Source organism: Hypomesus nipponensis, chromosome 3 (genome assembly GCF_054491055.1).
Source record: "Hypomesus nipponensis isolate SF chromosome 3, ASM5449105v1, whole genome shotgun sequence".
NCBI classification, from domain to species: Eukaryota; Metazoa; Chordata; class Actinopteri; order Osmeriformes; family Osmeridae; genus Hypomesus; species Hypomesus nipponensis.
In genome coordinates, this window is record NC_140363.1 from 2,328,915 (window position 1) to 2,352,373 (window position 23,459).

The 23,459-nt window shown below is 51.1% G+C and overlaps 2 protein-coding genes across 2 annotated transcripts in view; both read left to right on the forward strand.

Annotated features, from left to right (window-relative positions):
- The first annotated feature begins 82 nt into the window (after nt 1-82).
- Nucleotides 83-16,360, forward strand: cdan1 (codanin 1). The gene is made up of 29 exons (XM_084684075.1): nt 83-186; nt 694-886; nt 1,013-1,517; nt 2,138-2,338; nt 2,781-3,013; nt 3,156-3,275; nt 3,459-3,537; nt 3,650-3,770; nt 4,155-4,264; nt 4,734-4,823; nt 5,169-5,244; nt 5,400-5,605; nt 5,875-6,013; nt 6,165-6,308; nt 6,589-6,755; nt 8,164-8,245; nt 8,401-8,490; nt 8,630-8,684; nt 8,826-8,962; nt 9,593-9,696; nt 9,968-10,117; nt 10,911-10,974; nt 11,333-11,411; nt 12,092-12,303; nt 12,549-12,656; nt 12,781-12,844; nt 14,618-14,799; nt 14,883-14,990; nt 15,286-16,360. The coding sequence occupies exons 1-29, from the start codon at nt 109-111 to the stop codon at nt 15,379-15,381; spliced, it is 3,993 nt and encodes a 1,330-aa protein (XP_084540201.1). The 5' UTR covers nt 83-108; the 3' UTR covers nt 15,382-16,360.
- A 272-nt stretch (nt 16,361-16,632) lies between these two features.
- The window catches only part of stard9 (StAR-related lipid transfer (START) domain containing 9), a 40,582-nt gene continuing 33,755 nt past the window's right edge, over nt 16,633-23,459 (forward strand). The window contains exons 1-3 of the mRNA XM_084684096.1: nt 16,633-16,867; nt 18,923-18,992; nt 22,329-22,445. Coding sequence (XP_084540222.1) covers nt 16,821-16,867; nt 18,923-18,992; nt 22,329-22,445 — 234 coding nt within the window. The 5' untranslated portion in view covers nt 16,633-16,820. The remainder of the gene's footprint in view (nt 16,868-18,922; nt 18,993-22,328; nt 22,446-23,459) is intronic.

Below are 23,459 nucleotides of genomic sequence, written 5' to 3' on the forward strand. Positions count from 1 at the left end.
GTGTTTTTTTGCTAACCCAAATGCACTGCGTCTCTTGACATGTGTGCGCCTGCTTCCGATCTGGTCCGCTCACACCACCGAAGCCGAGGAGCGCTTGCTCACTCCGGAATGGCGGCTCTTTTGGAATCGTTGCTTCTGCAGAAAGTAGAGACAAGAAAGGCCGTAGAGTGGCTGAAAGATGCCACGGTAAGAGGAAAATGTGCAAAGCTGAGATGCACTCCATGATGGGTAACATATGGGCTGTTTGGGGCTTTACATTTAAAGTGTCATGGCATAGTAAGAATGTAAACAAAACTTTTAGGTAGCTAGCTGCCACTAGCTAACTAGCCTCATGCTTCCATATGCTATCTATCTGCCCATGTAGCCATCCTAGCCTGTTTCGCCTCCTGCCAATTCCTAAATCATGTACAGAGCTACAACTACAGAGATTCTCAAAGGCTGTAGCACTGTAGCAAAAAATACTAGCTTTTAGTGCTACCTATAGCTATTGTAGTCTCTTATAAGGCTTAACTCACTGCTGTTAACACTTACGTTGTCTTGCTAACCAAATTGTCTGATCAAAACGCTTGTCATGGTACATTCACATTAAAATCACATATTGGTATGCCCAAAATCTTGAGTTAACCCCTTCAGGCAGCAAGCTCGCTAGTCCGTATGTAAAAAATAATCAAATGCATCCATGTACTTGATCAGAGTGACAGGTTGTCATCGAGCGAGCTTCAGGTGACAGCTGACAGACAGGAGTTCGTACCTTTCCTGTTGAACTTCCTGAGGGAGCAGAGCAGCCATGCACTCACCCACGGTCCGGCCACGCCCGCTAAAACCCCCAGCCGCCCCCGATCCCGACTGCCTCAAGACCCCCCCAGCGAGCGTGGAAGGTCAACAGGTAGCTTTATGAAGAGACAACTCTCTTGAATGTAGTCAAAATGTAGCTCCGAACCATATTCTAATGATCCCGTCGTGACAATATGTTAAATATCCATGGTTGAAGAAATGTCATTGTTTTCTGCAGGGGCTGGTTCTGGTTCCCGGAGTGCCAGCCGTGTCCAGCTCTTCCTCCCGGCCCCCTCCATCTCTCCTCAGGGAGGGGCGGAGTGGGATGGTACTAGCCTGTCTGGGTCCCTGAACCAGAGTGCCTTCAGTGCCCTCAGCACCCCTTCCTTCAGCTCCACATGGAGCCCGGCTTCCAGGCCCTCCCCATCCGAGCGCCGCCCAGCCCAGCGCGGGGTCAGCCTGGGGGATTTTATGGCATCATCCCCGGAGCTCCAGCCCAGCCCAAACCTCCAGCGAGGCCGCAGGAGGACCCCTGGGATGGGAGGAGGGCCGCAGGGAAGGCACGGAGGCGGGCGCGGCTACCCGGCGGAGGAAGGGGGGAGATGGGAGGGTGGTGGGCGGAGGAGCAGGGGAGGAGGGGCCAGTAGGGCGAGCGAGCAGGTGTCTCCGCCCACTGTTGAACCGCTGAACTTCAACAGCTTGGAAGACTTTCCGCCTGTGGGGGTCTCACGCACATCTCCACCGTGAGTCCTCTGCTCTCTCTCTCTCTCTCTCTCTCTCTCTCTCTCTCTCTCTCTCTCTCTCTCTGTCTCTCTGTCTCTCTGTCTCTTTCTCTCTCTGTCTTCCCCGCTCTCTATCTCTCTCTCTCTCTCTCTCTCATACGCCCATTTGTTAAACGTCGACAAAAACACACTCAGACTGTCATAAAACAGGCCCCATCCTGTTTTTACTTCACCCAGAGTCAATGCTGTATTTACTTCCACTGTGTTCCTCTCGTACATTCAATTTAATTAACGTTATGATTCACTTATTTGGGTTAGTATTATAGGTACCGTATGACATGACATGAAGTATTATACTCTTTGAATTCATATTTTCATTTAGCAGTCGCTCTTATCCAGAGCGACTTACAGTAAGTACAGGGACATTCCCCCCGAGGCAAGTAGGGCGAAGTGCCTTGTCCAAGGACACAAAGTCATTTGGCACAGCTTGGAATCGAACCAGCAACCTTCTGATTAATAGCCCGATTCCCTAACCGCTCACCCATCTGACCCCCTGACCATCTGACATTCCTACGTCATATAGGTGCGCGTTTCCTCTGATGTACTGTATGATCATGTCCCTGCACTCCCCTCACCACAAGGCCGTCGAAGCCGTCTCGGAGAATCAAGCCCACCCCCGTCAGCGTGGAGCGGCCTCACTCCAGACCCAAGAGCTGTTTCACCTCCACCCCGTTCAGCAAGGCCCCCAGCCCCACCGCGGCCTCCGAGCCTGCCGCAGGGGCCCCCGCCCTGGGCAGCCCCCTCAGCCTGCAGGAGGAGAGAGAGATGCTGAAGAGAGAGAAGTAGGGTTGTTATGACTGCTGTTTTTGTTGAGGAGGATTGTAGTTTTGTTGGAGCATTTATATTGTTAGGTGGGATTATTAGATATTGCCCAGGATTATTGTTGTTGATCGGGTTGCCGGGACCTGTAGTTATCTACCGTCGCTGAGCAAGGACTGCTGATCCAGAATCGGTTCTCCCAAGACTGAACGACTCTTCCCTTTTCCTCATCAGGGAGTATCCAGATTAAATGACTCTCCTTAACGACTCTTCCCTCTTCCTCATCAACGAGTATCCAGATTAAATGACTCTCCTTAACGACTTTTCCCTCTTCCTCATCAACGAGTATCCAGATTAAATGACTCCTTAACGACGCTCCTCCTGATCAGGACACTTAAATCAGAGCAGGCTGTTCTGTAGAAACGAAGAGTCTGGTATCCCCTCTCATACTCTGCTTCATTTTAGGTGTAAACGAGCCCAACAGACCTGCCCCCTGCCCTCCACCCTGCCCCCCACCCCAGACCCCTGTACCTCCACCCTGCCCCCCACCCTGGACCCATGCACCCCCACCAAGACCGGACTGAGGACAGAGGCCAAAGTGACCCCAGACACCCAGGCTGCATGCCCAGAGCCCTCCAAAGTCACCCTGGCCTTTGAGCTGGGCTTGCTCGCTGAGCTGTATTGCACCTGCATTTGCGGTAAGCCACCATGAGGGGGCGATGGAATTGAAGCTCCCGATAAACGTTTTCAACTTTAGCGTAGTCGTGTCAAAGTAAGGAGTTTAAACTTGAGGTGTTTATGGACCAGGAAAAAAACAACACTTCTGCTCCTCCCCCTCAGAAAACCTGGTGCCCAACGTATTTGTGGAGCTGTTTTTCCTGCTGCAGCTGCTGACGTCCAGAACGCCTGTCGCCCCCGAGGAAGAGGAGGAGGAGCCCAGCGTGTGTGTGCTGAAGCCAGGTGAGGAAGAGGAGGAGTTTGTCAGCGCGTGTGTGTGTGTTATGAAGGCCAGATGAAGAAGGAGCGTGTGGGTATATATGTGTTTAGACCAGGTGGAGAACATAAGAATGTCTAACAAGCTTCCAGAGGGTTCCACGGTGGGGCCTCAATGAAACGCCTGTCCTGTTTGTTCCACTCTTCCAGATGTGTTGGAGAGAGGTTACCTCAGGAGGGTCCACAACTGTGTGTTCTTCTCCGTGAGGGTCCTGGAGAATCTGTCTGAGTGAGTCTCCCGCTGCTTGTGTCGGCTTGCCACCGCTTCAAACATTCCTGTGGTCCGATCTGAGAGCCGGCACGAGGGAGTGCGCGTGTCTAATCTGTCCTGTTCCCGCCAGCCTGCTCGCCCACCTGGACAGGGTCACCCTGCGCCTGCTGGCTGAGAATGAGAGGCTGGCCTGCTTCTCTCCAGCCCTGAGGGACCGCCTCGCGCTGGCCCAGGACAGCAGCACGGCCAAGGTAGCACACAGTACAAGTACCCGGCAGTTAGATACTTACAGTGCTGCCAAACTATACTGATCAGTTGTACAGACACAAGTGTACCTGTGGTTAGATACTGATCATGGCAGCGTGGACAGGAAGTGTACTAGTGGTTAGATACTGATCATGGCAGCGTGGACAGGAAGTGTACTAGTGGTTAGATACTGATCATGGCAGTGTGGACAGGAAGTGTACTAGTGGCTAGGTACTGATCATGGCAGTGTGGACAGGAAGTGTACTAGTGGCTAGGTACTGATCATGGCAGTGTGGACAGAAAGTGTACTAGTGGCTAAGTTCTGATCATGGCAGTGTGGACAGGAAGTATTTGGTGTTTTGGTGTAAGATCCTGTCTCTGTCCTCCAGGTCTCTCCCACGGTCTCTCCCTTCATCCACTCGGTCCCCTTCCAGCCTGCCACCGACAACAGGTCCAACTTCAGCAGTGACAAGGCCTTCCACATTTTCAAGAAGCAGAGGTAGAGGACTGGGCGGTCGAGACTCGGGGTCACCACCAAGCTACTGGGGGTCACCGCTAGGCTAGTGGGGTCATCGCTAAGCTACTGGGGGTCACTGCTAGGCAAGTGGGGGTCACCGCTAGGCTAGTGGGGGTCACCGCTAAGCTACTGGGGGTCACTGCTAGGCAAGTGGGGGTCACCGCTAGGCTAGTGGGGGTCACCGCTAAGCTACTGGGGGTCACTGCTAGGCAAGTGGGGGTCACCGCTAGGCTAGTGGGGGTCACCGCTAGGCTAGTGGGGGTCACCGCTAGGCTAGTGGGGGTCACCGCTAGGCTAGTGGGGGTCACCGCTAGGCTAGTGGGGGTCACTGCTAAGCTACTGGGAGTCACCACTAGGCTAGAAGGTCACCACATAGACAGCCAATGTGTGAAGCGGCGGTGAGCGCGGGGGCCCTGAGGTAACGGTGTTCCGTGTGTCTCCGGGTCATCAGGGACATCTTCTATGAGCTGCTGAGGGAGTGGGAGGACTTCCACAAGGAGCCGGGCTGGGCCTTTGATCCTGCTCTGGGCAGCCGCGTCAGGTGAGCACCGCAGGAACCCAGCTCCTCTGGTTCGACTCGAACCCAAGGAAACAATCCATGTGCCAACAAAGGGCAAGCTGGGAGACGTGGCTGGCTCGAGCGGTGATTGTGAGAGATGATCGGGACACGAGATCCCACGATCGACCCTCAAGATGGAGGGAGGAACACAACGCGTGACGCGACATCTCTGTCCTGCGCTTGCTTTGTATAGACATGGTGGTGTTGCAGTGTGTGTTTTTTTTACCGAGTGTGCAGTAATAAGACACGGCGGTTTGTGGGGTTTGCTGCGTTACTGTGACGGGTGCGATGACGTGTGTGTCTTTGGGTTGTGCTTTGTCCAATCAGAGGAATGGTGAGTCAGCTGACTGCAGCCGGAAACCACGCCCACTTTGCCCGCCTCTTCCTGAAACAGCTGGTGCAGGTGAGGTGGACACACACACACACACTCACATAAACACACGCCCATAAACACACACTTATGTAGAAACACATACACACACGCCCGCACAAACTCACAGACTCGCGCCCACACACTGTCTGAGGATCTTGCCCCCGCCCCCCCCCCCCCCCCCCCAGATGTGTAAAGGTCCGTGTGCCTCGGGGTCTCCCGGCGACGCACCCGACCCCGACCTGCTGGGCATGCTGGGAGCAGAGGGCCTGGGCCGGCTCAAACGCCTGCAGGAGCGCCTCATCCAGCCGCAGGGCATCCTGGGACCCTGTCCCCCGCCATCCTTCCCTGGACACGAGGAGTTCTTCAGGGACTTCCTGCAGACAGCCAGCTGGTCAGACTACAGGAGAACCACCTTACTGTTCTTACTGGCTGTATGGAGGATGCTCTGATGATTAGGGGCCACGTTGTGTCAGCCCCGAGGGTCGTCTACAGTTGACCTGTTCAGGCTACTGAGAGTGTGTGTGTCCTGTATGGACTGTTTGTGTGTGTGTGTATTGTGCAGTGTCTCTGTTGGGTCTGGTGGGTATTGAGTGGTTTGTGTGTGATCTGGGTGTCTGTGTAACCTGTGTATGTGATTGTGTGTGTGTGTGTGTGTTGCAGCTGCCAGCTGAACCAGCACCTGAAGGACAGCCTGTGTCAGCAGCTGCTGCAGCTGGACCAGGTGTCCATCCTGGCCCCCGGCCCCCCCAGCGGAGGGGGAGGGGGGGAGGGAGGGGGGGAGGGCGACATGGAGCAGCAGGTAGTGATCCTACGCTACAAGTGGGCTACACTTGGCATGGCATCTACTTCAACTGTTACAATACACACACACACACACACTGTCACGGTCACTTACATTTCTCTCTCCATCCATCCCTCCCTCCATCCATCCCCCTCTCCTCCCCCTGCAGGATGAGAAGCAGAGGTTCTCTTCGGTGCTGCTCCTGGCCCGTCTCCTGGCCAAGTTCCTGGGCTTCCTGTCCTTCCTGTCCTACCAGGCGTCGGAGAGCCCGCCCAGGGAGGCCCTGGAGGCGGCCGTGGCCGTGCGCAGCAAGGCAGGCTGGACCCCCCTCCCTCCTCTCCCTCCCCGGCCCTGCTTCCCTCCCTCCTCTCTCTCTCCCCTCCCTCCCCTCTTCATGCAGTCATAGACCACAGGGTTGAGAGTTGTGTGCAAAGCTGTAGGGTCAGGGGTGTGTAGGATGGAGTGAGACCGCCGTTTTTTGATCTCGATTAGGAGCTTTACCTCAGACGCGTGAAGAATGTCTTCTTTAAACCTCCACTCTGCTGAGCGTTAACACACCACGTCCTGTGTGTGTGTCCTCGCCCCCCCCCCAGAGTGCTCCAGTGCTTGACGTGTGTGCGGTGCTGCGCAGCAGCGTGAAGAGGGGACGCACCGTGCTGACCGTGCCCTGGCTGGTGGAGTTCCTGTCCATGCTGGACCACAGCGCCCCCTATCTGCCCTGCTACCGCACCACGCTGGGCCTGCTGCGGCTGCTCTACAGGTGGGCCCTGGCGCTCTTCTGCTCCTCCTCCCCCACTTTCTCTCTCTCTCTGGCCAGGGGGAAGGGAGGGGAGCGAGACCTTTGGTGGGGGGGGGGAGGGGGCACAGGGAGATGGATAGGAACAGAGGATGGGAAAATAAGGGGTTAGCTTAGTTTGTCTGTGAGCGAGTGATTTAGGGGCGAGAGTAAGCTAGAGAGAGTAGTGATCCCCAGCCCCCCCCCCCCCCCCTCCCTCACTCAAAATATCCTGGGTTGGTCAACACAATACAGGCTCTCGTATCACGTTTCTGTTCAAGTGTAGCCCTCCGTGTACAATACCTACTGTGTGTGGATTGTGTGGTCAGAGAACATGATTGGATGGGAAACAATGCTGTATCATGGGACTACCTCGTTGTTATGATCAGTGACCTATGCTCTTTTGTAAAGCTCTCTCTTGGAAGTCACTACATGCATACATGTAAATGTATCAAAGGGGCACAGGCTGTAGTTCCATGGTTCTCATGGTAACTTCTCTAGAGGATCTTTAGATAACAGGGTCATGGATTTTCTAACCTGACCATAGTATTGAGACACAGAGAGACAGTTCAGTCTGAGATGATTAGATAAACCTAAAGAACATCATACACAAGCACCACTGGGCAACAGACTTCAAACAATCTTTTCCCCAGAAAGGAATGGAATGTTCCAGAATACACAATTTAATCTCCCTCCTTTCTCCTCTCTCTCTCTCTCTCTCTCTCTCTCTCTCTCTCTCTCTCTCTCTCTCTCTCTCTCTCACTCTCGCTTTCTCTCTCTGACTCTCGCTTTCTCTCTCTGACTCTCGCTTTCTCTCTCTGACTCTCGCTTTCTCTCTCTGACTCTCGCTTTCTCTCTCTGACTCTCGCTTTCTCTCTCTGACTCTCGCTTTCTCTCTCTGACTCTCGCTTTCTCTCTCTCACTCTCGCTTTCTCTCTCTGACTCTCGCTTTCTCTCTCTCTCTCTCTCTGACTCTCACTTTCTCTCTCTCTCTGTCAGTTCAGTTCAGAATGCTTTATTGGCATGACAGTTCGGGTTGAGCAGTATTGCCAAAGCAGTCCATATTGAAAGGACATTTTCACATATGTATCATAGTATATACGAGTATAGCAATAATAAAATGGCAGTACAATATAACAGTAGCATAGTAAGACCTCTCTCTCTCTCTCTCTCTCTCTCTCTTTCTTTCTCTCTCTCTGTGTGTGTCTCTGTGAGTCTCTCTCTCTGTGTCTCTCTCTGTCTCTCTCTCTCTGTCTCTCTCTCTCTCTCTCTCTCTCTCTCTCTCGTTCAGTCTCATGTGTTAGTTGTTGGGTCTTTTTATGCCCATATACATATTTATACACATGTCACGTTTGCTGAAAGTGAAAGCAGTTGACAGTGTGTTTGTCCTCAGGAGAATGGCGCTGGTCCGGGCTGGGGAGATGTGCTACCACAACCAGCTTCTCATGGTGGCTGTAATGGGCTGGCTCTTCCAGGTGACACAGTAACTGGTTGCACATTGTAAATAAATAATATGCTCCTTTTAATTAAGTCACGACTGTCTCTGTCTCTCTCCCTCTCTATCACTTCCTCTCTTTCTCTCTCTGTCTCTCTCACTTTCTTTTGACCTCCCTATGCCTCTCTCTCTCAGATCCCAGTGATCCCTGAAGAGTTGTTCTTCTCGAGTGACTTTACTGAGGAGGCTCAGCTGGAGGAGAGCAACACCAGTGTTCCAGGACTTGTGAGTCAACTTCCTGTTTCCTGTTTACTTCCTCTCCATACCCAACTTCCTGTTTTCCCCAACTCTCTGTTCATAGAGTATCTCATGTGAAACACTTTCAAGACTTTAACAGTGTGTGTATCTCTTCATTTCTCCCCAGGATTGTCTCCCCCTAGTGGACCAACAGCTTCTCTACACCTGCTGTCCTTTCCTGGGTGAGTAAACAGCATCAATGTGGGAGCACATGCATTCCGAAGGTGGTGAACCCCCGGTGGTCTCTCCTTAATGGAAGATCCACACCTCTGCTGTTCCCTCCCTGATGATGCGTGACGTTTAGCCCCGCCTCCCTCCCTCAGGCGAGTTCCGGAAGCTCCTGGCCGCGTTCGTGGCGGGCAGCTCATCCAGGAGTGGCGGTCTGATCCGTAAGATCACGCCCACCTCTGCCGAGCCGAGGGGTAGCCCCGCCCCCCCGCGCTCCCAGCAGAAGCTACAGGTAGGCTGGCTGGAGGGACAGACTGGGAACCATACTGGGACTGGATGGACTGTTTAGAGCTGCCGCAGGTTTCCATACCAACACTAAACTAGTGCTCCTTGATAGTTTAGTCCTGTGTGTTACTACTGGTGTAGTACTGGCGTAGTACTGGTGTAGAGAAGAGACAGTGGAGGTTAGCTCTCCAGGGTTTGGGCAGCCTTGGTCCGGATATTAGGTTAGAAACCTTAACTGATGGCTGTGTGACTGTTTCCCTTTGTTACTGTTTTTTGTGTGACTGATTCCCTGTGTGACTGATTCCCTGTGTGACTGGTTTCCTGTTTGACTGGTTTCCTGTGTGACTGATTCCCTGTGTGACTGGTTCCCTGTGTGACTGATTCCCTGCGTGACTGATTCCCTGTGAGACTGGTTTCCTGTTTGACTGCTTTCCTGTGTGACTGATTCCCTGTGTGACTGGTTTCCTGTGTGACTGGTTTCCTGCGTGACTGGTTCCCTGTGTGACTGGTTCCCTGTGTGACTGGTTCCCTGCGTGACTGGTTCCCTGTGTGACTGGTTCCCTGCGTGACTGGTTCCCTGTGTGACTGGTTCCCTGCATGACTGGTTCCCTGTGTGACTGCTTTCCTGTGTGTGCAGGTGGACCTTGAACAAGCCTTCTTCCACAACCAGCCTCCGTCCCTGCGGCGCACAGTGGAGTTTGTGTCTGAGCGGGTGGGCTCCAACTGTGTCAAGCACATCAAGTCAGTCCCCAAGCTGTGTGGCAGCGTGTGGATGTGTGTGTTTACGCTACATAACCTTTTTATTTAATTTTTTTACTGGACAAGCTAGGATGCATTATTGCCCTCGTGTTTTTAGACATGCACGGGTGTGTGTGTGTGTGTTTTATGTGTTTCTTTGTCTTTACACCTGTTTGTGTTTAGTTTGAATGCATGTGCTTTAATTTGTGTGTGTGTGTGTGTGTATGGTTTAACATGTGTGTGGTTTGTGTGTGTGTGTGTGTGTGTGTTGCAGGGCCACGCTGGTGTGTGAGCTGGTCCAGAGAGGAGAGAACATGCTAAGAGAAGGCCTGGCCTCTCCAGACGCCAGCGCTGCTAAACTCAACGACTCCATCTGTGCCCATCTGTGTGACGCAGGCATGCAGGCACTGGAGAGAGCAGCCAGGTAGCTACTGGAGCTAGGTGTGGGGGGGGGGGGGTGTTGCTCTGCACTGCTGTCACTGTACAGCAGTGGTTCCCTGGTCCTCAGAGACCCCCAGCCCTGCTCCAACCCACCTGATTCAAATGAATGGTCGTTATCCAGCTCTGCAGAAGCCTGTTAACGACCATTCATTTGAATCAGGTGTGTTGGAGCAGGGAAACATCTAAAACATGCAGGAGAGGGGGAACCACTGCTGTACAGGAAGTGATGCTGCTGTGGACTGGAGAATTTTTTGATATGATGGCAGTGAATGTCTGTATACAACGAAAGTATACACAACTCACCCCCGGAGGTTATGGTGACCTACTGAAATGGTGACAGAGGCCTCACTTTGGTCCTAGTTTGAAAGTATGTTTATGAACATTATTATTCATTGTCATATCAGCGTCACTTACTCAGTGTCTCACCCGAGGAGAACCAGCAACTTGAAATGCAAGATTATTCATTCATCATTCATTATTTAAATAGTCAAAGAAACCGATTCGTAACAGGAATGAAACACAAATCATATAAAGCATACCTTAAATGTTGCCAATTATAATAAAATAGAAAGAAAAATATATATATATGCGTAGGAAGTTGTATAGTACAAAAAAATATATTAAATGTAAAAACTCTGTGTGGTATAGCTTTTCCTTGCACTACATCCAACCTTATAACAGAAATGAGAGCTTTAAATGATTATTCAATTTGTCAGGTCATCTTCCTCTCCAGTGGTTGTTGGATTGGTTGATTCAAGTCTTGTGTGTGTGTTCAGGTTTTGCAGTGTGAAGAGTCCTGAGGCTATCAGAGTTCTTCTTCCTGAGGAGACCTCTTCTGCTGTGAGTCTCCAAACTGTCACCTGCTCCTACACCACAACCTGTCTGACCCTCGGGCCTGTCTCCTGCTCCTACACCACAACCTGTCTGACCCTCGGGCCTGTCTCCTGCTCCTACACCACAACCTGTCTGACCCTCGGGCCTGTCTCCTGCTCCTACACCACAACCTGTCTGACCCTCGGGCCTGTCTCCTGCTCCTACACCACAACCTGTCTGACCCTCGGGCCTGTCTCCTGCTCCTACATCACAACCTGTCTGACCCTCGGTTCTGTCTCTGTCTGTCTGTCTGTCTGTCTCTGTCTGTCTGTCTCTCTGTCTCTGTCTCTCTGTCTGTCTCTCTCTGTCTCTCTCTCCTCCCCAGGTGCTCACCACGTCTGAGAACATCACCAAACATCTGGCCACAGAGAAGGCCACCAGCTGGCTCTCCTCCAACATCACAGGTAGGTGCTGGAGTAGAGAGGGGGCATAGAGAGGAGACACTCTCCCTGGAGATATGAGTGCTGGAGAGGAGAGGCAGACAGAGAGATATCATTCATACCTCCTTTTCACCAACCTGGAACCTATTGCTGGTTCTGGGCTGTTGCTAGCAGCGGTTCAACTTGCAATCCTTCCAAGAAGCGGTTAGCTTTTCCACGGGCCAGAGAGCCACGATGTTATGTCACTGAATACACCTGTAGAAGTCTGCACTATCCCAGCAACGCTAACTTCAACCACAACAGTGGCGGACTCTCCCGCTGGCTTGGTTGAAATGCAGGCTTGCTTCTCAAAGCTCCCTCTGGTTTATTGAGTATTTCCGCCATGAACCCTTGTTTAAAATTGATATCCATGCAAAGTCGAATCACAAACAATGCAAGTTCTTTGCTGAAGTAAAGCCGGCGTAAGCCCCTGCCGTAGCGGAACGGTTCTAGACCAGCTGAGAGTCGGTTCCACTCTGGAACCTGTTTTGCCGGCCGGAAGGCAGTGTATTTGTGGTCAACTTGAAAACCTAGTATTTGGGGCTAGAACTAGATATTAGGCAGCGGCTCTGAACGTTCCCTCAGCCTGCCTTGGTGGAAGAGGGATAACAGGGATGCTTTATGACGAGGCGTGTGGTGAACGCATGGCTCCATGTTGCCCCCAGCCCTGATCAAGAGGGAGTGGAAGAGCAGGATGGATGCTGTGATGAAGAGCCTGCCCAGCCCTCCGCCCCCCGGGGCCAGGAGGGAGGCCCCGGAGCAGCCCCCCTCCACCACCCCGTCCAGGGCCAGACAGGGGGGCCAGGCGGAGGCCTCCTGCCCGCCAGAGTGCCCCCACGCCGCCCCCCTTCCCTCTGACGTCCTGGTGGAGATCAAGGTAGGAGAGAGGCCACGACAGGGTGTAAAACCTACATTGTTGCCAGAAATATTTTCATGAATTTGTTGAACCGATATCCAAGTTAGATTTGTTGAGATGAGAAAAATCCATATTTTGTCAAGAGACCTCGAAAAATAAGAACAGCAGAGTTTCAAGACTTGCCTGTAAAAAAAGAGATGTCAGGGATGTCAACAAGTGTGTGTGTGTGTGTGTGTGTGTGTGTGTGTGTGTGTGTGTGTGTGTAGGAGGTCCTCAGTATCGCTGTGGGACCCAGGTGTGAGGAGGAACAGCTGACCGGTGCTCTGCTGACAGCCCTGCTGGAGAGAGTAGCAGACACACTGACCTGCCGGAAGGTACACACTCACAATTGTGCTCTTATTATGAATTGTATTGTTACTGAACCTGTCCACTCTTTACCCATCATCTTCCCTCTTTCTGTTCCTGTCTCACTCTACCCCCCCCCTCCCCTCTCTCCAGTACCTGTCCCCAGTGCCTGAGCAGATGCTGCTGCGCTGCACTGTCCTGCTAGCCTGCAAACTGGGTAAGACAGCCAGCCTAGAGACAGCCAGCATAGTGACAACCAGCCTAGAGACAGCCAGCCTAGAGACAGCCAGCATAGAGACAACCAGCCTATAGACAGCCAGCATAGAGACAACCAGCCTAGAGACAGCCAGCCTAGAGACAGCCAGCCTAGAGACAGCCAGCATAGTGACAACCAGCCTAGAGACAACCAGCCTAGAAACAGCCAGTCTAGAGACAGCCAGCCTAGAGACAGCCAGCCTAGAGACAACCAGCCTAGAGACAGCCAGCCTAGAGACAGCCAGCCTAGAGACAACCAGCCTAGAAACAGCCAGTCTAGAGACAGCCAGCCTAGAGACAGCCAGCCTAGAGACAACCAGCCTAGAGACAGCCAGCCTAGAGACAGCCAGCCTAGAGACAACCAGCCTAGAAACAGCCAGTCTAGAGACAGCCAGCCTAGAGACAACCAGCCTAGAGACAGACAGCGTAGAGACAGCCAGCATAGAGACAACCAGCCTAGAGACAGACAGCGTAGAGACAGTCATCCAGCCTAGAGACAGCCAGCCTAGAGACAACCAGCCTAGAGACAACCAGCCTAGAGACAACCAGCCTTGAGACAACCAGTCTAGAGACAGACAGCGTAGAGACAGCCAGCCTAGAGACAGCCAGCCTAGAGACAGCCAGCCTAGAGACAGCCAGCCTAGAGACAGCCAGCCTAGAGACAGACAGTCTAGAGACAGACAGCCTAGAGACAGACAACCTAGAGACAGCCAGCGTAGAGACAGTCATCCAACCTAGAGACAGCCAGCCTAGAGACAGCCAGCCTAGAGACAACCAGCCTAGAAACAGCCAGTCTAGAGACAGCCAGCCTAGAGACAACCAGCCTAGAGACAGACAGCGTAGAGACAGCCAGCATAGAGACAACCAGCCTAGAGACAGACAGCGTAGAGACAGTCATCCAGCCTAGAGACAGCCAGCCTAGAGACAACCAGCCTAGAGACAACCAGCCTAGAGACAACCAGCCTTGAGACAACCAGTCTAGAGACAGACAGCGTAGAGACAGCCAGCCTAGAGACAGCCAGCGTAGAGACAGCCAGCCTAGAGACAGCCAGCCTAGAGACAGACAGCCTAGTGACAGCCAGCCTAGAGACAGCCAGCCTAGAGACAGCCAGCCTACAGACAGCCAGCCTACAGACAGCCAACCTACAGACAACCAGCCTAGAGACAGCCAGCGTAGTGACAACCAGCCTAGAGACAGCCAGCCTTGAGACAGCCATCCAGCCTACAGACAGCCAGCCTACAGACAGCCAGCCAGCTAGCCTACAGACAGCCAGCCAGCTAGCCTACAGACAGCCAGACAGCCAGCCTAGAGACAGCCAGCCAGCCTAGAAACAGACAGCCAGCCTACAGACAGCCAGACAGCCAGCCTAGAGACAACCAGCCAGCCTAGAGACAGCCAGCCAGCCTAGAAATAGACAGCCAGCCTAGAGACAGCCAGCCAGCCTAGAAACAGACAGCCAGCCTAGAAACAGACAGCCAGTCAGCCTAGAGACAGCCAGCCAGCCTAGAGACAGCCAGCCAGCCTAGAGACAGCCAGCCAGCCTAGAGACAGCCAGCCAGCCTAGAGACAGCCAGCCTAGAGACAGACAGCCTACAGACAGACAGCCAGCCTAGAGAGATTTTTGGTTTGCTCCATCACTAGCTGACAGTGTGACTGTTAATCTATCTGTCTACAGTTTGTAGCCGTCACTGTCTTAATGTGTGTGTGTGTGTGTGTGTGTGTGCATTCCTTCAGTGTGTGGAGACCTGCCCCTGTACTCTGTCCAGCAGAGTGCTTCTGACCCAGGGTCTGCAGAGCGGGCTGCTCTGGAGCAGGTGTGCGAGCTGTGGAGGAAAGCCTGCTGCTCCTGCGCCCCGCTCCACCTGCTGTTCTCTGAGCTGGCCCTCTCTGCCACCCTCAGCGCCGGGCACATGCAGGTAACGCCGCATGTACACCACCAGGCAAGACCCAATACACGTGGTGGGCATGGCTTGCTTCATGTGTCTACCCCTCTCTGCAGTGGAACCACTTCCTGTTTCTGGTCACCTGTCTGGTGGAGAAGGGGCTGATGGGAGAGGAGGAAGTGATTTCCCATTGGAGGAAACTGTCAACGTCACCCTGGCCAGTGGTGAGAGTCCTTTGCCTATGCTAGACACAGCAGCTGTGAAAAGGAACTCTGACGTGAAGTCAGCTGTACTGGCATGGAACAGACACATACGACTGCTGATCATGGAACCTCTCTCGTCCCTCCTCATCCTCTCTTTTCTGCTCTGCTGCTGTCTTTCTTGCTCTCCTCTCTTTCTCGCTTTTCTCCTCTATAATGCTCTCTTCCTCTCTCTCTCCTTACTGTCCTGTCTTCCATACTCTCCTCCTGTGTCCTGTTCTCTCTTTCTTGCCCTCCTCTCCCTCCTCCTCCTCTCCAGGAGTTCAGGGAGAAGGTGCGTGAACAGCTCTCTTCCTCACCGCTGCGCGAGCAGCACGCGCAGGTCTCACAACAGCCACTTGAGGGCGCCAACTGACAGGCCTGACGCCAATCGCCGCGACAATCGCAATCTCGCTGATTTCCCACGCCATCTCGGTGGTGTCACCGTACCTGTCGCCGTCGGCCGTGTGCCGTACGCGCAGGTGCCGGTCCAGACTCCGCTTGTTGTTGTCGGGACTTGCTGGCGGAGACGTCCGTGCTTGTCTGTAGGTCTGAGGTCCAGCCTGAGTGTCTAGCCTGATTCGCCTCCTCGAACCTGCTTGAAGGGGGGGGCTGAAATGAGAACGAACAGGAGCAGTTGCTCTGAAGGCAGCAGGTGGAGCGGCCGCGGTCCCCCAGGGTTTAGAGAAGGTGAGGAGGTCAGACCTGATCGTCATGCTGCTCTGACCTGGTAGGACCAGAGAGACGAGCCTCCCCCTCCCTTTCTCCCCGATGCTGGGGGGACGCTCTCCTCAGACTGGACCTCGTGGTTCTCACACTGGGGGCGATATGGACAAAGGGGAGGAAGTTTGTTCCTGTTGGAAATGTTGGATTTTGAGGGGGGGGGGGGCAGACATTAAATGTTTCAGAAGCCATATAGACCTGGAGACATTCTCTGCAGTCCCACGGCCCCTCTCACTCTCAGGGCTGGTGGGAGAGTTTGAAGGGTCAACATGGCTCTGGTTTATTATTGATCATTCCTGAGTGGAAACTGTTAACAAGGTCAACAGCCTTCCATGCATGCTTCAATCATCTGGCTCGTTACTTAATACAAACTCGAAGTGCCATGTCGAAAATATCACATTAAATAAAAAATAATAGGATAGGATTTCTGTTAATAAAAAAAGTATTAGTATCGACACTCCGTTGCCAGAGCTATGCCTGTGACTGTCACTAGTGATTCTGTTTGGTTATGGATGCCGTGGGAGCGTCAATATGTAGTTCATGTTGAACCAGATAATATTCCATCTGCTGCTTTTAATGTGTACTATTTGTAATTGGACATATAATGAAAAATAAAGTTATATAAATATCTATTTTTCCGTATAAGTTTTTCATTGATATTATTAGGCTATACTTTCCACTACTAAAACGTTTCATATAGCTTACTTCCATAAGAAGATATCTTTACAAGACAATGTACTTACTATGTACTTGAGGTTCTGAAAGATAACTTAAAAAATTGATGTTAGAAAGAAAGTGTGTCAACAATCTCAGATGCCACAATCCACCCCGCGTCTCCGCCTCGCTCAAGTGTCAAGCACTCCCGACTAGTATAGCAGGAAGTTTCACATTCACAACTCCCAACTGGCTGACTGTTGGTTAGACTCGGGACAGAAGCGGGCTATCTCACCGAGAAAAGATGGCTTGAATGGTGGCCGGTAAAGATTTTCCCGTTTTACCGGGGGAATGTAAACAGTCTGTTGTCAGCACGCGTTAGTGTATGTAGAACTTGTATGTTTTAGCGTCTACGAGTTATCTGTCGTAGGAGCTACCATGGCAAACGTGAAAGTAGCGATTCGAGTTCGTCCTCTCAACGCAAGGTAAGGTTTTTATTATAATATAGCAGCGTGAATCTTGTGTGAATGGATAATGGTTGAATACAGTAACCGTCCGTTTAAAAAGGATCGATTCAGTTATAGTCTCCTGGTACTGGAGTACGTCTGCATTTGGCAGCATGTTGCCATGCTTGGGAATTGTTTGGCTTTGACAACGAGATGCAGGCAATAACCCTTTTGGATCAACACCCATTCACTAACGTGCACCCGCTTTACAAAGCACAGATTTCTGGTAGGCTTGACATAGGCTACAGTAAGGGTAGGACCGATTGAGCAATTGTCTTCTTCTGTAAGATGCTTTATTTGACGCTGCTGTGCGCAGCAATGAATACACATCTCAATGACTATGCTCAATAGGCAACATCATTACATTAAAGTAACATAGTTGTTACAGTCAACCAATGATCATTGTATTGCTCAGTGATATATCCAAAGATCCGAGTGTCCAAAATATTAGGAATATAGGTTAAAATACACAAATAAATATAGGTTAAAATATATAATGTTTCTAACATGCCTACGGTATAAAGGCCGTTGTGCCAGAAGTCACTACATGTGTAAGCCTTTACTGCTGGTGTTGCTAACTCTCATGGAAATAGTTGTTTTATTGCGCAGTAAACCTAGCCCAGTCTTGAGGTGTAGCCAGAGAGTAGCAGGGTGCCCCCTAAGGCCCCACCCCCTCTTTTAGACCAGATTACTACAGCATGTTCATCTTGGGGGTCTGGGGAGAATAACATCAGATGTAACTGATTTACTGTTGTTTTCAATTGATTTTTATATCCCTTTAATATGTTTAATATTTACAGCCTGAGACTGAGACAGTTTCTTTCCCTCTTACCGTCCTTGTAGTTTGCATAACAAGACATTTGAAAGAGCTTTGAAACTGCTCTTCACTGTCATGCAAAAGCTTGGTTTCCTGGTTGCATTTGAATAGCCTGAATGTCCTTTGCTGCTAATGTGTGTAGCAGGCATGCTCCTGCTGCAGGACACCGTTGCATCTTTCGAACGCTATTTACCTCTCCCGTGTTGTGTGAAATGGTGGTTGTGGAGGTGTGACTATGGTGTTCTGCGTGACGTTCAGGCCGTGCTCTGTGTGACAGAGGCTTCCAGAAGGCCAGGCCTCTGCTACATGTGTTACCAACGTGCCACAGCGGTTGAGAAACAGCCGTAGACTATTTTCAGTTTTCCTACCCCCCCCCCCCCCCCCTAAAAAAAGTGTTTCCAGGGTCTTTCCACCTCCCCACACCCCCTCGGTCCACCCTGCCACTTTCCAGTCCCCCTCTCCTGCTGGTGGGATCCTGATCTTGGATGTGTGTGTGGGTTGTGGTATTGGGCTGGGCTGGGACCCTGGCTGGTGCTGCTGGGGCTGGCAAAATCACTCCCACGTGGTGAGGGAGGGAGGGGGGGGGGGAGATAGCTGAGGTCCCTGGTCGTGGGTCTTGTCCTCTATACTGACCAAGAGTTGCAGCAGAGCTCTGACCACGGGAGCACTGCCTCGGATTTAAACTCGGCTGTCCCCATGCTGCAGTGCATTCTGGGATTTCACTTGGTTGCATCAGATATGCCTGGACCGGCAGCTGGAGAACACACACAGCTGTCGTTGTCCTTGCACACGCACGCTAACTGAGTGTAAGATACAGTGAACGTGAAGATACACACCCACACACACACATTCTTTGTTCTGGAAAGAGCACAAGCTGCCTCAGCAGAGTCATTCTCTGTGGACTGTCTCTTTCTCTCTTCCCCTCTCGCTCGCCCCGTGTCTGTGTTTCTGGCTGTTTTAATTTGATAAATAACTCATCTTGGCTGCCTTTGCACAACTCTAGAGATAGATTTTTTTTTTCTTCACATGCTCAACTACTGATCAATGAAACATAAGTATCAGATAGCCTGCCTCATAATATAGTCACAGTTGAAAACACGACTCCAGATTGTGAGGCGTCTTGTCCAGTCGTTGACTGTGTGGTTATGTGTAAACCTCCATGTCTCTCTCTCTCTCTCCCCCTCTCTCTCTCTCCCTCCTTCTCTCCTGTCTCACAGGGAAAGCGTGGATGGGGGGAAGCTAGCCGTGCAGGTGGAGGAGAAGTTTGTGAGGATCAAGAATGTGAGGGTGAGTATTGCCACACAGGGATGCTATTGCAAACTCTATTGTAAAAGTACAGTTTCAAGAGCAATGCCCCTTGAATCCCTTCTCCCAGTGTTTGGCCCCAGAGCCAACTGTGTGTGTGTGTGTGTGTGTGTAAGGTGGGGGTATTCAGGGGGCATCTCTCTCAGCCACACAGGATGTTTACAAGTAGAGGCCGGCCACTTCCTGCTTGATTCCTCTGTTGTTTATTATACCCCCCCCCTCCCGTCACTACAGAGACACCCTCCTAGTCACACGCGTGCACACAAATGCAATAACAAAACCCTCTATAACGAGGCTGAATGTACTGAGATCTAGTTGCTCACAGCAATGTAGAAGGGTACTTGAAACACCTGTTCTGTGGAATGGCTGACTTGTTTGATGTCAGAGCTGTGATGTCAGAGCTTTGATGTCAGAGCTTTGATGTCAGAGCTATGATGTCAGAGCTGTGTTATCAGCTCCTTCCTCTCCCTCCCAGGAACACTAACCCACAATGCACTGCAGCTATGGAGTCCTGCATTATGACTTTCTGTGTACTTTGAACTTTAATTAAATTAGTTTGGTTAACTTCAGAGGATTCTTATGAACTCTCTTTGAACTTGAATTAGAGGATGTTTGATGAGCTTCACGAGATTTCTGTCACCGCCAGTGAGTAAGAGTCATGTTTCAGACTTGGGGAGGAGAGCCAGGGAAGGGGTGGGAGGTGGTGTAGACTTGCAGAGCAGCTCCTGATGGTGTCCTGTGTTTGGGGCTCTGCACCATCTCCACTCTGGTGACCCTCAGGGTCTCGGGAACATATCTCAGAAAAGTGTGACAGTTCGGAGGAGGAGGAGGGAGGGAGGGAGGGAGTAAGCGGAGTGGAGAGTTGAGAGAGAGGGTATTAGGATGGAAAACAAACAAAAAACAAGAGCGGGATTGTTCCAACGTACAGATCGCTCGCAGGTCTGCCCGTGTCCATGGCCAGGCATGAGGTGAGCACTTAGACCTGGCCTCAGGCAGGATAACAAGCTGGAAAAATGCAGAGAACACATTTCTACAGGGGACAGTGTGAGCGAGCTTGTGTCATTCCTCCTGTGTGTCATGGTCATAGACAACTCAACGTTTTTTTCCTTTTCTGGTGGAGTTTGAGAGGAAGTGGAACTCTCCGACTGTGACCACAGTCACACCACATCTAAGCACATCATCTGGACTGGAGCTCTCGCTTTAAGCCATCCATTGTGGAGAATGACAACAAAGCTGTCGTACTGAACACACAGCCTTGCACTCCAGTCAGTTGACTGTGAGGACAGGATATTTAAGCCTTAGTGTGCCTGAATGTTTCCTAGATCTTAGTGTGCCTGAATGTTTCCTAGATCTTAGTGTGCTTGAATGTTTCCTAGATCTTAGTGTGCCTGAATGTTTCCTAGATCTTAGTGTGCCTGAATGTTTCCTAGATCTTAGTGTGCCTGAATGTTTCCTAGATCTTAGTGTGCCTGAATGTTTCCTAGACCAAAGTGTGCCTGAATGTTTCCTAGATCTTAGTGTGCCTGAATGTTTCCTAGATCTTACTGTGCCTGAATGTTTCCTAGACCAAAGTGTGCCTGAATGTTTCCTAGATCTTACTGTGCCTGAATGTTTCCTAGACCAAAGTGTGCCTGAATGTTTCCTAGATCTTAGTGTGCCTGAATGTTTCCTAGATCTTAGTGTGCCTGAATGTTTCCTAGATCTTAGTGTGCCTGAATGTTTCCTAGATCTTAGTGTGCCTGAATGTTTCCTAGATCTTAGTGTGCCTGAATGTTTCCTAGATCTTAGTGTGCCTGAATGTTTCCTAGATCTTAGTGTGCCTGAATGTTTCCTAGATCTTAGTGTGCCTGAATGTTTCCTAGATCTTAGTGTGCCTGAATGTTTCCTAGATCTTAGTGTGCCTGAATGTTTCCTAGATCTTAGTGTGCCTGAATGTTTCCTAGATCTTAGTGTGCTTGAATGTTTCCTAGATCTTAGTGTGCCTGAATGTTTCCTAGATCTAAGTGTGCCTGAATGTTTCCTAGATCTTACTGTGCCTGAATGTTTCCTAGACCAAAGTGTGCCTGAATGTTTCCTAGATCTTAGTGTGCCTGAATGTTTCCTTGATCTTAGTGTGCCTGAATGTTTCCTAGATCTTAGTGTGCCTGAATGTTTCCTAGATCTTAGTGTGCCTGAATGTTTCCTAGATCTTAGTGTGCCTGAATGTTTCCTAGATCTTAGTGTGCCTGAATGTTTCCTAGATCTTAGTGTGCCTGAATGTTTCCTAGATCTTAGTGTGCCTGAATGTTTCCTAGATCTTAGTGTGCCTGAATGTTTCCTAGATCTAAGTGTGCCTGAATGTTTCCTAGATCTTACTGTGCCTGAATGTTTCCTAGACCGAAGTGTGCCTGAATGTTTCCTAGATCTTAGTGTGCCTGAATGTTTCCTAGATCTTAGTGTGCCTGAATGTTTCCTAGATCTTAGTGTGCCTGAATGTTTCCTAGATCTTAGTGTGCCTGAATGTTTCCTAGATCTTAGTGTGCCTGAATGTTTCCTAGATCTTAGTGTGCCTGAATGTTTCCTAGATCTTAGTGTGCCTGAATGTTTCCTAGATCTTAGTGTGCCTGAATGTTTCCTAGATCTTAGTGTGCCTGAATGTGTCCTAGACCTAAGTGTGGTGGATTGTTTCCTGTCCAGATATGTATATCAATGAGATAATAGAGCCTACAGAGGTAATCTACCCTATAGCCTGTTTGAAATGTACAGTCAATAAAACCCAACTGCTATATGATAAGAATGACATATTGAGGGAACGTTCCGGTGGGCGACCTTAGAGGCTGTTGTATTGTGGATTGAGGTAACTGCAGAGCAAAGCAGTGTCTCGTGTTTGGGGCCTGATGTTCAGTGGCCGTAAAGCTCATGTTGTCTGCAGTGACAGCCATGCCCGGGCATGCATACCCTGGCGACGGCTCTCCTACCCAAGCCCAGAGCAAACAGCCAGTTAGTTACCAGAGACTCAGTCGTATTGTTGTCTTGCTTGTGACGAGTAACCGGTATGGGGGAACTTAGTGCGTGTTATCTGGACTGATATAGCATAAAGATAAAAACACACCTGTTCAAGCCCCCTCACCTGTTACCATCGAATGCTTTGGTTCCTTTCTCCTTCTTTTGCTACTCTGACCGTACGTCCCTAAGTTTGGTCAACGGTTGTTGTTTTTCAATGTGCTCTCAAGTTGACCTGGAAACACATTGACGCAGCCCAGGGCATGCACGATGCCCAGGGCATGCACGCCTGTTCGAGCTTGAGCCGTGTCTCTGTGTGTCTGCCTCTCTCCGCAGCCGGAGGTGCGCCTGGACGGACACAGCGACGGCAGAGAGAAGCTTCTGGAATTCGGCTTTGACTACTGCTACTGGTCCGTGGACCCGGCGGACCCTCGCCACGCTTCCCAGGAGGAGGTGAGACCTCGTCACACCTGATGGCTTCAAACCGAGTGGGGCCGTGGATGTAGTGGAGGACGTTTGTTTTGGATGTTTTCATCTTGTGTTCCAGCCCGGCTGGGTGGAGACCTGGCATGAATGTGTCCAAAACAAACAGCCTTGGTTTGGGGTGGGATTTCTGGATAGAGAGAAGGACCCTGGGGGAAACAAGAATATTTTTTTGGGGGGGGGTCCAGATGGCCACTCAAGGGATTAGATATCAGTCCCATCTGCTACCCAGAATTCCCTGGGCCTCCTTCCTGGCGTCACTATCAGCAACTGTCCTTTCATATCCTCGGATTGGATGATTACATCTGATTGTGTCTCTTTGATTGGTTGCGTGCTGCTGGAACTTGATACGATGCCCCACCCCTCTGAACTTCAACACAGGAAATGGTGTCCAATTTTGGCACGGAAAAACATATTACTGCAATACATTGTCTTGAGGTTGTTCCATTTTTAGCATCAGAAACTTGTATAATTGTTAAAGATTTCTGTTTGAGATAAGACTGAGAGAGTGACATTGAGACACAGAAACAGAGAGAGAGAGAGAGAGAGAGAGAGAGTGGGATAGTGAGAGGGACGGTGAAAGAGAGAAGGAGTGAGAGAGAGTGGGCCTATACTGTGGCCTGTCAATGCAGAGAAAAAGGAGAGAAGGATAGAGAAATACAGAGAGAAAGAGAGCGACAGAGAGAGAGTGCGCCCAGGCTGAGCTCTGATGTGTTGCAGTCTTTGTGTGCTGTCCCTCCCTCCTCCTCAGAGCTGTCTTTGTGTGTGGCACAGAAAGACCAAGCTGTGACAGCCTACACACGGAAGAGACAGCGCAGCACTTTCCTCTCTCTGTCAACTCCCCTCCCTCCCTCCCTCCCTCCCTCCCTCCCTCCCTCCCTCCCTCCCTCCCTCCCTCCCTCCCTCCCTCCCTCCCTCCCTCCCTCCCTCCCTCCCTCCCTCCCTCCCTCCCTCCCTCCCTCCCTCCCTCCCTCCCTCAGTTCT

Coding starts and splice junctions, on each gene's coding strand:
- cdan1 (XM_084684075.1), top strand. CDS start 109: ATGGCGGCTCTTTTGGAATCGTTGCTTCTGCAGAAAGTAGAGACAAGA. Junction 887..1,012: donor CGAGCGTGGAAGGTCAACAG/GTAGCTTTATGA, acceptor TGTTTTCTGCAG/GGGCTGGTTCTGGTTCCCGG. Junction 5,606..5,874: donor TTCCTGCAGACAGCCAGCTG/GTCAGACTACAG, acceptor TGTGTGTTGCAG/CTGCCAGCTGAACCAGCACC.